This window comes from Stegodyphus dumicola, chromosome 1 (genome assembly GCF_044657685.1).
Source record: "Stegodyphus dumicola isolate Sdum_Otavi_A_Nest chromosome 1, ASM4465768v1".
In the NCBI taxonomy this organism is placed as follows: domain Eukaryota; kingdom Metazoa; phylum Arthropoda; class Arachnida; order Araneae; family Eresidae; genus Stegodyphus; species Stegodyphus dumicola.
This window is the reverse complement of record NC_140768.1, coordinates 22,731,983-22,745,733: the sequence shown is the minus strand read 5'-3', so window position 1 is coordinate 22,745,733 and position 13,751 is coordinate 22,731,983. Positions and strand designations below refer to the sequence as shown.

At 28.0% G+C, this 13,751-nt stretch overlaps 1 protein-coding gene across 1 annotated transcript in view; it reads right to left on the bottom strand.

Moving 5' to 3' along the window:
* The window catches only part of Cand1 (Cullin-associated and neddylation-dissociated 1), a 79,276-nt gene that overhangs the window by 46,789 nt on the left and 18,736 nt on the right, over nt 1–13,751 (bottom strand). Inside the window, exons 8-13 of the mRNA XM_085813591.1 lie at nt 12,150–12,276; nt 9,299–9,461; nt 9,027–9,133; nt 8,590–8,744; nt 8,035–8,152; nt 506–691 (exon numbers count right to left, since the gene is read on the bottom strand). Coding sequence (XP_085669717.1) covers nt 506–691; nt 8,035–8,152; nt 8,590–8,744; nt 9,027–9,133; nt 9,299–9,461; nt 12,150–12,276 — 856 coding nt within the window. The remainder of the gene's footprint in view (nt 1–505; nt 692–8,034; nt 8,153–8,589; nt 8,745–9,026; nt 9,134–9,298; nt 9,462–12,149; nt 12,277–13,751) is intronic.

Genomic DNA, 13,751 nt, shown 5'->3' with positions numbered 1-13,751 from the left:
GAGTTTCTAAATTTCCTTAAAAACTAAAGAAATAAATCTATATTCCATTACAGTTATTCATCAAAAAGCAAATATCTAGTGCATAAGAAAAAAAAAGGCATACTTAGTATTCATTAAATGCTAATATTTAATAAATAAATCCTATCACATTTACAGATCTAAAAATACTGATTCACATGCTTAGGAAATATACAAATTAAATATGTTGGTATAAAAAATGGATTCAGAGAAAATACTGAACTGAATCTTTTACTATTCTTTACTGAAATTTTCTTATAAATACAGACACATATTATAATACTTAAATTTAGGAAATTATAGGAGGAAAAATTTATTTAGAAAAAATCTGTTCACATGACATTCAAATTTACATTTTTAAAAAGAAATCTTTTTTACATAGGAAAACATATTAGCATTCAAAATTATTCAGATTCATTTAGCAACAATTACATTTTTCCGGAAAAAGTAAAACAATGATAATAACAAAACAAAAAAAATTACAAACCCTAAAGAAAACTGTATTCCTGGAATAAGAGCTGGCATATGCTCTGAAAGTGCACCTGGAAGAACAGTTACAAGTTCTGTCAACACAAAGAAACATCCTTGGCGTGTTTTTATGCTTTTTTCTTTCAGCTGACGGTGAAGAGCACGAATTATATTAGATGTCTGTTGTTTTAGCAAGCTAACAGGCCTATAAAAACAGTCACAGCTTAGCAATTACACAGATGATTTTAGAAAGATAAACAGAACAAACACTTTTATTAAAAATAAGAAAAAAAGTTTTAAGACAGCACTGAAAAAGACAGAATGGAAACTTTAAAATATTAACTCCAGCAACGAAGTTAATATATTTTTATTATCAAAACATAACCAACTTTGGTATACTTTAAGTTCACCAGATGAATAGTAAATTACAATACCTATTATGCAATGAAGTTAATGAATTAATGCACAAAAGTTAAAAAAAATGTGACATTTGCAGTACTTTTGGTCATTCTACTTTAAAACCAAATTTGGCATTGCACATCTAACCAAATGCAGCTGATTATTGGAGATTTAGATCATTTTAAAAAAAAATAAAAGTGTGTCTGTGTGTGTGAGTGCTACACAGCAAACACATCGACAGGCTCAAAGCTAAGAATGAAACAATATACGTAGTGAGACCAGGACAAAAGATGTGAATGCCACCCTCTTTTTATTGTTTTCCCCAGCTTGAACTACCTTTTTTCCTGGTTATGGTTGAAAATTTTCTTTAATTATTAAGTAACTTTATACACATTAATCAAATGAAAAATATTTGAATAATTATCTCTTGATATGTGCTATTTTTTTTTTTTTTTTTTAATTCTCGTTTAATACTCTTAAATAAAAAAGAATGTGACATCTGAATCTTTTTGATGCCATAAGAGCATAATACAAAATAAATGCAATGTAATCAAAATAAAATGTTTAATAGCAAATTATCCAGCACACTTTATTTTTACACTTGATTCACATAATTTGTTTTCTAACTGTCACTACTTTATCAAAATTAATTTTCTGGCCTCGAATATTCTCAATTAAAAGCAAAGCTAAATTGGTGTGCCTTTCCTGCTCCATACTGCTTTGTAAATACTTGTTTATTAATTTCAGTTTTGAAAATGATTTTTCAGCTTTAGCTACAGTCATAGAAAGTGCTAAATACATAATGCATGCTGTGTTACATCAGAACTCTATGAAGTGAACTGGCATTTATTATCAACAATTCTACTAATCCATTAATGTTGTTTTTATTTTTTTCAAGCTCCTCTTTGACACTTTACTAAAGGTAACTAGATGGAAATTGAGGCAATAACTGGATGGTTGATGACACATCCTCAGGAAATTTTTGTGAAAAATTAACTGCTTTGTCATGAATATGGTTTTCATTTGCTTTCTTAATAAATATGGGTTGTATTACAAGGTAAGTAAAAGAAATATTTTTCATAGCCTGGAAACGATTACGAAGCTAAATGCATTAAAATATCTAACATATGTCAAAACACAGTTACTTTAAAATGATCATCTGAAACACCGAACTTTATGTATGGAATCTTTGATCAAAAGAACTCACAACTTCAGAACTTTATATCTCCAGAATGTTTTATCTTTTGAACTTCATTCAACTACAGAACTTTCACTGAATCTTGAACTATTGAAATTTACTAAAATCAAATCGAAATATATATCAAAACCAACTATTCGTCAAGGCTTAAAGATCTTAGAAGCATTAGACACCATATCCTTACATCTTCTCAAAATTTTGGTAATTTTAATCAAGGCATTCATTCTCCAATAATCCGTATGCTGATAACAGATCTACAGTTTCAGATTGGAAAGATTTTGAAACAATATTTAGGAATCCTAAAACTTTGCACTATATAACTACGATTAAGACCAAGTCAAGTGTTTCCATTTTTTTCTTTACTTGTATCACTTCATTTTATTCCTTCTCTTTTGGCTAGATAGAAATATGCAGTTCAAACATTTCATCACATCACCAAACCTGTACTTTGAGGCATACAGAACATTATATCTGCAATCCAGTGAGTTTGATTTAAAATTTTTAGTGTCATTTTTGTGTTATAGGATTGATTCTAGGAAACTGTTTGTAATTCTTCCTAGCTAACAATGCTATGACTAAAATAGCAATACAAATTTGTACTGTTTTGAAAATTGGCAAATTACTATTTCTTTAATAGCATTTTTTAAAGTAAAATTTACATTATTGGCCACACAATGTAAGAACGTGGACCTTTTCTATACACAGTTGCACACCATGGCATGGCCCCACTCATTACTGCTGCATTATCACATCCTACAACATTTTCTTAGATACAATGATTTCCTCATTTGTGAAATAAATTATTGTTTCATGATAAAGGACTCATTTATTTTAATTATCTAATGTGCCAATTTACTCTTAACTGTCTATGTCATTCTATTTATATGTTTCTAGACAAATCACCAGCTCGAATTGGCTTTTCTGGTCTGGAAATGTAAGGTGCTGTAACATATTCAATTACATAATTATTATTACATCTCTGTAAATCCAGTCAGGTACATTCTATTTTTAGTTATCTCTTGTAACAATTAGGTAAGGTAAACTGTTCTACATAGGGTAGAGCCTTCGGCCCAGTTACCCAGATGCCAACACCACTCTTAGAATCGGACTCATTTATGACCCATACAACACAACTCCATATAAATTTTTATATTCATGAAAAAAATTTTTACGTGTGGATTTTTCACATATATACATTTAATGAACATACTAATAATGTTAGAATTTCCTTTTTTACATGAATGGATGAAGCAAGGGGGGAATCTTTTACATAAAATTTACTTTGAATCGTTAGCACAATTAATTTTTGGAGATTATTCAAAAAATGTTCAACACTGCATATCTTATTACATTTAAAATTTTGGTACCCAAAATTTCATGTTTACTAAAAATTTGAAATGTTTGCAAATTATAAAACAAATTTTTCATTTTTTTTTTTTTAAACAAGGATGATGAACTTGGTGATTCTTTAAAATTTTTAAGAGTCATTTATGTGTTATACAATCAACACTAGCACAATGTTTTTAATTCTTACTAGTAAACAATGTGAAGATTTAAAAATATGGCCCCTCCTAATGTATAGGAAAATGATTCCATCGCATTGGAACTTCAGTTTCTTCTACCACATGATATCCATAAGAACTACATAGACATGTAATAGCATCATGTTGCTAAGGTCACATGCCTTTCAGATCTGATTTCTTAAATGTTATCAACTTTAGCTTTTGTGCATAATATAGAGGAATGAATTATAGTTTTAAGATTAAATACTTTGGATGTGATAATATTCATGTTAGGGTAAAAATATTTTATGTAATTTATTTTATTTTAAAGCATGAAATCGGATGAGCAAAGCACAATATCAAATAAGAAAAATTAAAATGTGTAAATCAATGCTTTTCACATGCAAATATTTTTTGTATTCATTTTCAGTGTGAAATTTTTCTGTTGTTTTGAGCTTTATTATTGGTTAGTTAATTTAGTTTGATTTTCTGCATTGTTTATCATGCCTTCATTCATTAATCATTTCGCTAAATTACGCCTGACACAACAGAAATTTGCGAATCACCTTGGCTTTTTACTAAAGTGTAAACGTAAAAAATTGATCCCCAAATTCATTCAAATCAAATCTAATCAAAAATCTTCTAATCATGTTTCAAGAATTCTCTTAAACTGCAAACTCGCCTTGCTTCGGTCCATCATAAGGGAAACACGTCAACAGTTATCCAAAATTGAACATGAGCTATATAAGCTTTATCTAGAACTCGCTAATTCATATCCAAATTTCCTGCCATTGAACAAAAGTCTTGGTCTAGAACTGAGAATGCGGTTACCTTCATTACCTTCATAAAAACACCCTTGCATTTAAATTTAAAAACTTGTTTTACAGTCTTCGAATTTATGTAATTCAAAAAAATTTTCCCACTGCAAATATTAAGCCAACAGTTAATATTTCTATTATCAGAAGAACAAGAGAGAATTCTGAAATATAATTTTAAGTTCTAACAAACCTCAAAACCCGCAATTCCAAAGATTTTGGCTCCAATCGAAAAAGCTTTCAAATTCAAATAAGCCTTTGAAACCAAATCTAAACGTGAGAGAAAGAGCTACAATGCAGGAAATTCATTCTAACCTGGATATTAGCATTTCAAAGGCCGACAAAGGTGGCTAGATGGACAAGAACAGATAATCGATGGTGTCACTAAACTCTTAAATGAAGGATCATATAACCTGATCCACTAAAGACCCTTCACCTTCGGACCTCGCAAAAATTAAAACTGCAATCAGATTTTCATAAATCCTTTCGACTAACTTAAAAGAGTTGCTTATCCCATCTGTTGCGAATTGTGGAAGATTATACGCTCTTCCCAAAATTCATAAAAGTGGTATTCCTTTCTGCCCTATTTTATCAAATTTAGGCACTGCCTCGCATCCGTTAGCTAAATATTTAGTTTCTAGATTTTCAACTCTGTTAGATAATAACATTTACACCATAAAAAATTCAAGAGTTTGTATGAAAAGTTAAAAGTATTTCTCCTAGAAATTTACTCATGGTTTCTTTTGATGTAAAATCATTATTCACTAATATTCCAGTGGAGGGTACATTAAGATGTCTAGATACCAGACTTCGTGAATTTCATTTCTCTTGCATTGAAATTGATAAGCTAATTTCACTCACTCAACTCTGTTTGAAACAAACAAGTTTTGTTTTCCAAAATAAGTATTACAAACAAACTGAGGGATTAGCCATGGGAAGCCCTGTGAGTCCCATCCAGGCTGATATCTACATGCATTATTATGATCAAAATTATTTGAAACTTTAAACCCTTTAACGTGTGTAATATTTTTATAATTTTTTTAACTAAAAACTCTAGAAATTGAATATTATGATCCCAGAGACAAATAATATATGAATTTTAAAAAAATCTATTCTTGCCCATTGTTATGTGGGTGTTGGATGCACTGTGAAACCACCGTGCGTCTAGGACTTTGAAACTTACCTAGGTAGTAGAAAAAAAAAACCTACCTCCGTGCGCATTTCCAATAAATGCTCTAAGAAGGTGAGAGTGATACCTTATAACGTCATTGTATAAATTCTTGAATTTTCAAATAATTCGACTGAGAAATCATGGGATGTTCCGTTTATGATACGATATGATGTTCTATAACTAATTTAAATTTATACAATGATATAGTCAAAAACCAGTTGCTCTTCAATTTAATCTGCAATGATATGGTTTTTGTCTTTTCCGTTAGTACTAACTCAATTGCTGCTATTTGCTGGTGTGCACATCCAAGTGTTTTCTTTTTAAGCACCCAACTTCTTTGAAGCAGATTCCTCTTTAAATTTTTGCTTTTTTCCCTCTAATTTCCTTCTTTACTTCTACATTTGTTTTCAGTGCTGACACAAGAAAATTAAGATTTTCCGATTGTTACACTTCCATAAATTTTGCATTCTTGTCAAATTTTTTAAAATATCCGTTGCATCAAATGCGTTTCAGGTGAAGATAGATTTTCATTTTTTAGACATTTTAACTATAAATAAAGTTTAAAGTGAAGTCCAAAGGATAAATATTTTAATTTAAAGATTTTTTGTAAAATGAGAAAGAAATAAACCCCTCCAGCAGTGCTTATCCTGTACCGCCGAGTAGCCCGATTCTTATATCGGGTTCAAACAATCTAAATCATATTATTTAGAGTTTTTAAGACTAATAATTTCTATATTAAAGAACATGTTTTTTATATAATCTACAACACAAGTGAAAATTATTACTTAAAACATTCTTTCTAAAAAGATTAATGTAAGAATATATATATATATATATATATTTTAAAGCTGGGACATTACCCAAACTGTCAATGTCCTGTTTGCTAAAAAAAACATTGTGAAAATAAACATCAAACGAACTTTCTCAGTGTTAGACAATTCAATTTAAATGAAGTTAAAGTAAAGTAGCAGACAATAACATGGCTAAGGTAAAAATTTACTCTAACGAAGATTTAAAAAAAAAAAAAAAAAAGAAAGAAAGATATTAAAGAATTAAAAATTTAAATAATATCATCTGTAATTTAAAAAATAACTTTTCATATCGTATTAATAAATATTTATTATGCATCATCAAGGGAAAAAATTTCATATAATTAATTCTTCATAAAAATTTATTTGAAATTTAAGGTTAAAAATAGCTATGGCAATTCACTGTAACAAAAATCCATAAACCACATTTGTCGTTATTATTGCTCAAAAAAAAAAAAAGATGCCAAATTTCAAAATGCGAAAATATGTAAATTCATGTAAAATCTTAGAAAATTTTGAATAAAAAAACTCTACTTTTTCGCAGGTATGCTTAAAACTACACCTACTTTAAGATGATGATAAAAATTTTACAGGTTATAATTCAAAAATTTTTTTGAAAAATTGATAAAAATTATTTAAAAATAGAAATTTAAAAAATAAAACACAAAAAATGGGGGAATTTTATTTGGAATGAACCTAAATTTCAAAATGTGAAAGGAAAAATCAAAAAAGTTTAATAAAAAAAGAGATATTAATAAATATGTGCCAAATTCAATTTACAATGAGGAGCTAAAATTTTGAAAGCTAACTACTCGTACGATTTTTACCAAATTTGTCAGTCTGACATAATTTAAGTCGTAGAATCGAAATATGGAAAAAAATTGGTATGTTATTTCAGAAAAAGTTCGATTTTGTGTCAGAATACCTATGTTAGAATAGTGCTATATATAAATCTAATATATATCACAAGTCGCGCTTTCGAGACATGAAAAATGCAATTTGAATTTTGTCAATCTGCCCAGTAGAACGGGAGATATAGAACTGGCCTTCCCCCCCCCACACACAGTGCTGTACCTTTACCTTTTTTATACATAAAATGTTTCACTGAATTTCAACTCTTCTTTGGGGTGCTAAATTGCAATCAAAAATTTTCTGATTGCAAGATTTTTAGTTATTTTATTTCTTGTAGATACTGCCTAGTTATTAATTACACACAGTACAGTGTGTTCAGTGATACAGTTCTTTATCACATGTAAAGGAATTATTCCTAATTCATTTACATGTCTAAAGATTTACATGTGCTTAATGTAACAGAATTTATTAAGACAGTGTCCATCTGCTCTGTTCTGAACTCCTCATCTCTATGCTTACACTTTCGAATCTTGTTCAATGCAAAGTCAAGCTCTGGCAGATAATTACTTTTGCTCTTTTTGTGTTGTATGTCAAAAACTAAAAAATAACTGAACAAAGAGGTAAGTATTTATTCATAAATCATTGCTATTTCCAATTCCCACTGCAGCTCCCTGTTCCTGATAACTCCCAAATAAATCATTTTTACTTTTCTAAAATATTAAAAGGATTTTATTTTCCAATTAGCGTACTTAAATTTTCAAGTTTTAGCAAATAAAATAATTTTTCTTTTTTTTTTTTTTACCCTTCTTCATGATCCATAGAATCAGCATCAAGTACACCAGCTGTGACTGAAGGGCGTGTCTGTCTTAAAAGTGCTGTATAGGCATGGAAGATGTCAACTTTTACATTTTCTTCCCGTTCTAAAAGTCACATAAAAACATAATTAAAGTAATTTATATAGATTATGTTACTAATACTGGCACAAGCCCGATTAAAAAATGTAAATCTATTACAATAAAATTCAAAATCTATCCATAAGCATCTTTTTGATAAATGACAGATATTCAACACCTAATAATTACATATCACTTAATTTATTTAAATATCAAAGGACTAATACACGCATTCAAAAGAAAAACTACAAAATTTAAAACAGGAAACTGAAAATTAAATGTGAGGGGAAAAACTTTTGATAAGTTCAAAATATAATTTTTAGGTCAGCATTATTTAGCAAATTTCACATCATAATTCAAAGTTCTTTTCCATGCAAGAGTATAAGAAAATAAAAAATAATATAATATTTTTCTTTAACTAGCATGTTCATTAAAAAAACAATTTGAATAGAACATTTCCAAACCTTTAAATCGGGAAATTAAAACAGGAGAAATGACTTTGTAAAACTCCAGCAGCATTTCATGTCGTGTGGAAATGACTGCTTCCAGGCATTTTGCTGAGGCTCTCCGAACTTTCCAACTCATATCATCATCATCACTGTACTCATCTTCACTTTCCCTGAAGGAAAAGGAGAAACTGTGAATAAACCAATAATAGTTTTAACTTTTTAAAAAGAATTAAATTCTAAAAGAAAATCAATTCTCATTAAAAATAGTATTATTATTAATTATAGTTTTAACTTTTTAAAAATAATTAACTATATTCCAAAAGAAAATCAGTTCTCATAAAAAATATTATTAAATAAAGCCTATATAAACTAAATATAGCTATTGCAAAACAAATAGTATTTAGCTGTCAGCTTTAATATACTTTATTCTTATATTAAAAATGATAACTAACCCATCTTCATCATCACATCTTTCCATTTCCATACTATCAGTTACATCATCATCATCATAATTGTAATTTGGATCATAACAAAGATATTTAAGGCATATTTTCACTATCTAGAAAGAAAATAAAAGCACTTTTTTAAATATGTTAAAATGTTTGAAAAATTAAAGACAATTTAAAAAAAAAAAAAAAAAAAAAAAAAAACCATATATGAAAGGTAAAAACAAAAAATAAGTCTGAAGAAATAGTTGGAAAAATATATAAATTTATATATTTACTGTGGAGACATGAGGAGATATTTCTTTGGGACAACGGCGGACAAATGATTCAAAAGCATGCAGACAATATTCTCGTAATTCATCATCATCAACAGCACAATATTGAACAACAATGGGCATCACTCTTTCTAAATGTTCACCAAAACGATGTCCTGCTTGTCGGCTGATATGAAATAAAAATTTTGTTCAAAATTACTATCATGCAAGAACTTAAAGCACATGTTAATAAATTATTACCAAAAATATACACAAGAGCAAAACATAATTTTAGGGCATCCTTATTAACCAAGGCTGGGCCTTTCAGTTGTTCATTTAGTATTTTATATTTTTCTTTATATTTCATTAAAGTTTTGCCATAAATACTGTTAATGAGTTATCAAAATATTGGCAACTAGTAACATGTGGGCATAACTCATTTAGCTTTGCCCAACTGTACCTTCACAGACCTGCTACCATGTTTATTGTTTTTCCATTTTACGGATTTTTGAACATACACATTTTTGCGATTAATTATCAAGCAATTAATTATTTTTGCAATTATTGCAAATGAGAAATGAAAGTGTTTTGCAATAATTTTATGAATGTGGGATTCATTTAATATCCATAATACAAATTGCACTTTTCCATCAGTTTTTTTTAATTGGAATTTTGTTTTAATTTTTTATATATGAATTTCTTTAACATTACATGTGCCTTTTGTACGAGAAGTTTTAGGTATGGTAGTTTGATAATTTCCAACTGAAATTGGAAATTATGAAAGTTATATTGAGAAAAAAACAAAAATCTGAAATTTAAAATTCTGATTGAGGAATTCTGAATGCCCCACCCCCACAAATAAAAAACTTTTGCATACTAAATAGCTAAAATATATCTGCAATCATTTTGATGTTTGGATGATTGAAAATACTGCAAAAGAAGCTGCAAGAAATAGCTATAAAATAAATTAAAAAAAAAAAAAAACTTGCTTAATTTAATTTTTAAAGTACAAGTCACTACAGTAGCTTCAAAAATGATGTCTACAAAAATAAAAATGAATGCATATTTTTCTTTCTTGTTCCTCCCCTTTTTTCAACATTCTACTTATTGTATGAAAAAAGCTAATTGTATATAACACAAATGTGTCAACTCTTTCTTATCCATAGCTTTTACTCCGAAATTGCAGCAGTCTTCCTTCCTATCCAAGCTTTCGGTTATCTGACAGGTAACTGAGATTTTATATTTTAATTTTATTTTTAGCCCAAACGGGCATTAGCCCAGAAGGGTGTTAGTCTCAAAATGGCATCTTCCATTAAATGTCCGAATCACTTTTCAAATTGTTGCCATCAAATATTATCGTCCTATATTACTTTCAATGAAACTAAATAATAAAGAATCTACATTAATGTATGTATGTTTCTCACACTGTGAAAAAATAACAGTACAATTTTTGGACACTTGCATTTTTGAAATAATTTGCATAGATCTGGTACTAAAAACTGAAATACAGAATTCAATTTTTTGTCCTAATATATTATTTTTTCCTACTCTCAGCCTTGCTTGTTGTAAAATAAATATCATCAAAATATTTCTTGTAATAAAATAATTTGTGGTAAACAGTAACTCCTAAAATAATTCACACATTCCAAATTTTTGTTGAAATGTTTTTGTATAAAAACATTGTCCACACAGCATTGGCCCATAAAAAGCTATTAGTTTTGAAACAGCATTTTACGTCAAATCACTTTTGAAATTGTTGCCACAAAATATTATATTTAAAGAAATTAATAATGAAGAATCTACATCAATGTATGCATGTTTCTCACACTGTGAAAAAACAACAGTATCTAGAGTTATCTAATTTTGAATAACATAGCCTCCACCCAAACATGGGCACCCGAAAGCCCTAATTTGGAATTTCAAATTCGTTTTATTATGTATTTCATATTTTGAAAAACATTTATGAATTTTTCAATGAAAATTCAATGATTTCAAAGTGAGCAGTGGCAGCACTGTAAGGAATAAAATATTTTTATCTCCAGAATAAGAGACTGTCTATCGGAAATTCTAAAGATATGCTGCCTTTAAATATTTTTAGCCTTGTGTGGTATTAGCCCAAATTGAAATGTGTATGTGTCTGTAAATGAAAAAAACCACCTATTTTTGGCATGATAAATATATATTTTTTTAAAGCATGAACGATGCACCTTTTTTTTTTAAATTTATTTAATATTCTTTATATAATCAGTTAAATCATGAGCAATAACTTCCTTACTCCACGTAATTTCAAATTTGCATCTATACATAATTTGAATTAATTTTTTAATCGAAACATTATTTTAATGGTAAATTAATGAAGAAGTTATTTTATTGCAGCATTGTATATCATTCGAAATTTACATTTATGTAGAAAAAATAAAAAACTAATAACTTCAGTGATTTACAAAGAATTTTGGATATGTTAACATAACATAATGACATTATAAGATTATTTAATCCCATAAGAAGACAATGGCTTTGTAAAATCTTCACTTTTTAAATTAGCTTTGAGTGTAACACGAATATTGCTAAAATAATGCTCACTATTATAAAAAAAATACTTCTTATCATAATACAAAATTTATGTGCAGTTAGTTAGCTACATGCAGTACAAAAGTCTACAGCCCAATTTTCTTTTCTTACAAAATGAAGTGTAAAAATTTATAAATTTTAAAAATTAATGAAATTTCTATTTTTCAAATTCTTACTGAAATAAAATATCTACAAAAAAGTAATAATATCATAAAACAAAGAAAAAACTATTTATCATTAATTGTCATACCAACTGTACTTAAATAAAAATCACTTATATTTCAGGCGTTGAGAAGTTACATACCTTATGGCTGCTATTGCTTGAATATGAGTCCTTGTGGTTGAAGTATTGTTGTTCTGACTCAGTTCTTCCAGAAGAACATCAATCAGTTTATTAAAAAGATTTTGACTGCAACTCATCACAAGGTAACCTGAAGTATAAAAGACATAACTGAGAGAGTAATTAAATGTACTTAATTCACAGTATTATCAGCTCATCAATATATACCTTAAAAAAAATCTGACGTGGACACCACATGATTTAATTGTGCAGCCTGTAAAATTATACATATTTTTTGCTGTACTTAAACTTATTCCTCCAATTATTCAAATTTAATTAACTTATCTCTCAAAGCAATTTGAAAATGAGATCAAATATTGCAAATTTCGAAAGTAAATATCTTGTAATTTTTCTTGTACAGGAGATAAACTTCCTATAATTTTACTGTTTCATAATGAGTATAAAACTTTATTTTCATCATTTTAAAATACTTTTGTAAATGGAAGTAGATTATGACCAACAACTGTAAAAATAAAGACTTTTCCAAAATTAAATGGAATAAATTATAGTAGGATAAAATCATAGTAGTTTTTTTTTTTTCAAAACTGGTCACCTGCAAGATATATAAGTAGTCATACTTATTTCTTTTCATACTCCCTAGAATTTGAGAAATAATGAAATGAAAGCTATATTATTTTTTCATAGCCATGGAATACTGCTAAAAAGTCAAAAATGTTTAAATCAAACTTTAATGAAATTTTACAATACAAAAGAAAAAAAAAATGTAGAAGTTCAAGATTGAAAATTGAAGACATAAACTAAGAACTAGAAAAGGAAATTTATTTGTAGGAAAATGTATCACATTTACAAAAAACCATATGAATTAATTACCATTACATATTATAGCATATAAGTTAACATCAAACTGGAAAAGAAAAATCTGCCTCCCCCCTTCCTAAAGAAGAGGGACCTGTTCTGATCACCCTTGACATTGTTAAGAGTTTAATTCAAAATCTATCCTATTCAAATATAAGTTTGCTGTTTTGTCTAATTTTATAAGTTAACATCCAACAAATTTTGTCAAGGACTATGTGTAGTGGATGAAAGCATGGAGGAGATGTAACAACTGTTTTTAAGAAATTAAATTACTGATATAGAAAGATAATCAAAATTTCTAACATCAAAATTACCACAAAAGTTACCTTACAGTAACTCGATTTCTGTGGCAGATAATATATAAGTATTCAAAATTCTTATAAATTTATTTATATAAAGCATAAATCATTTTAATAGCTTGAAACATTTTGAAAAACAAAATGTCCCTATCAATAGCATAAAAGTATTTCAAGTATTTGTGTTACAGCAGAGTGAATTTTGATATTTGCACCACACCAGAAAAATACCATATGCAGTAAATTTCAAATTCCTTCGGCATTTTAGACGGCAAACAAATTGCTAACCTGCTGTTTCTTTGGAACATAAAATGAACTGTAAAAACAGGCAGATGAAATTATTTCATTAAACATTTTCATTTACACATGCATTAATCAGAAAGAAAGTTGTCTATTTTATTACACAGTTATAGTATAAATATACTAATATGTCAAAGAGATTTCTTACATCATT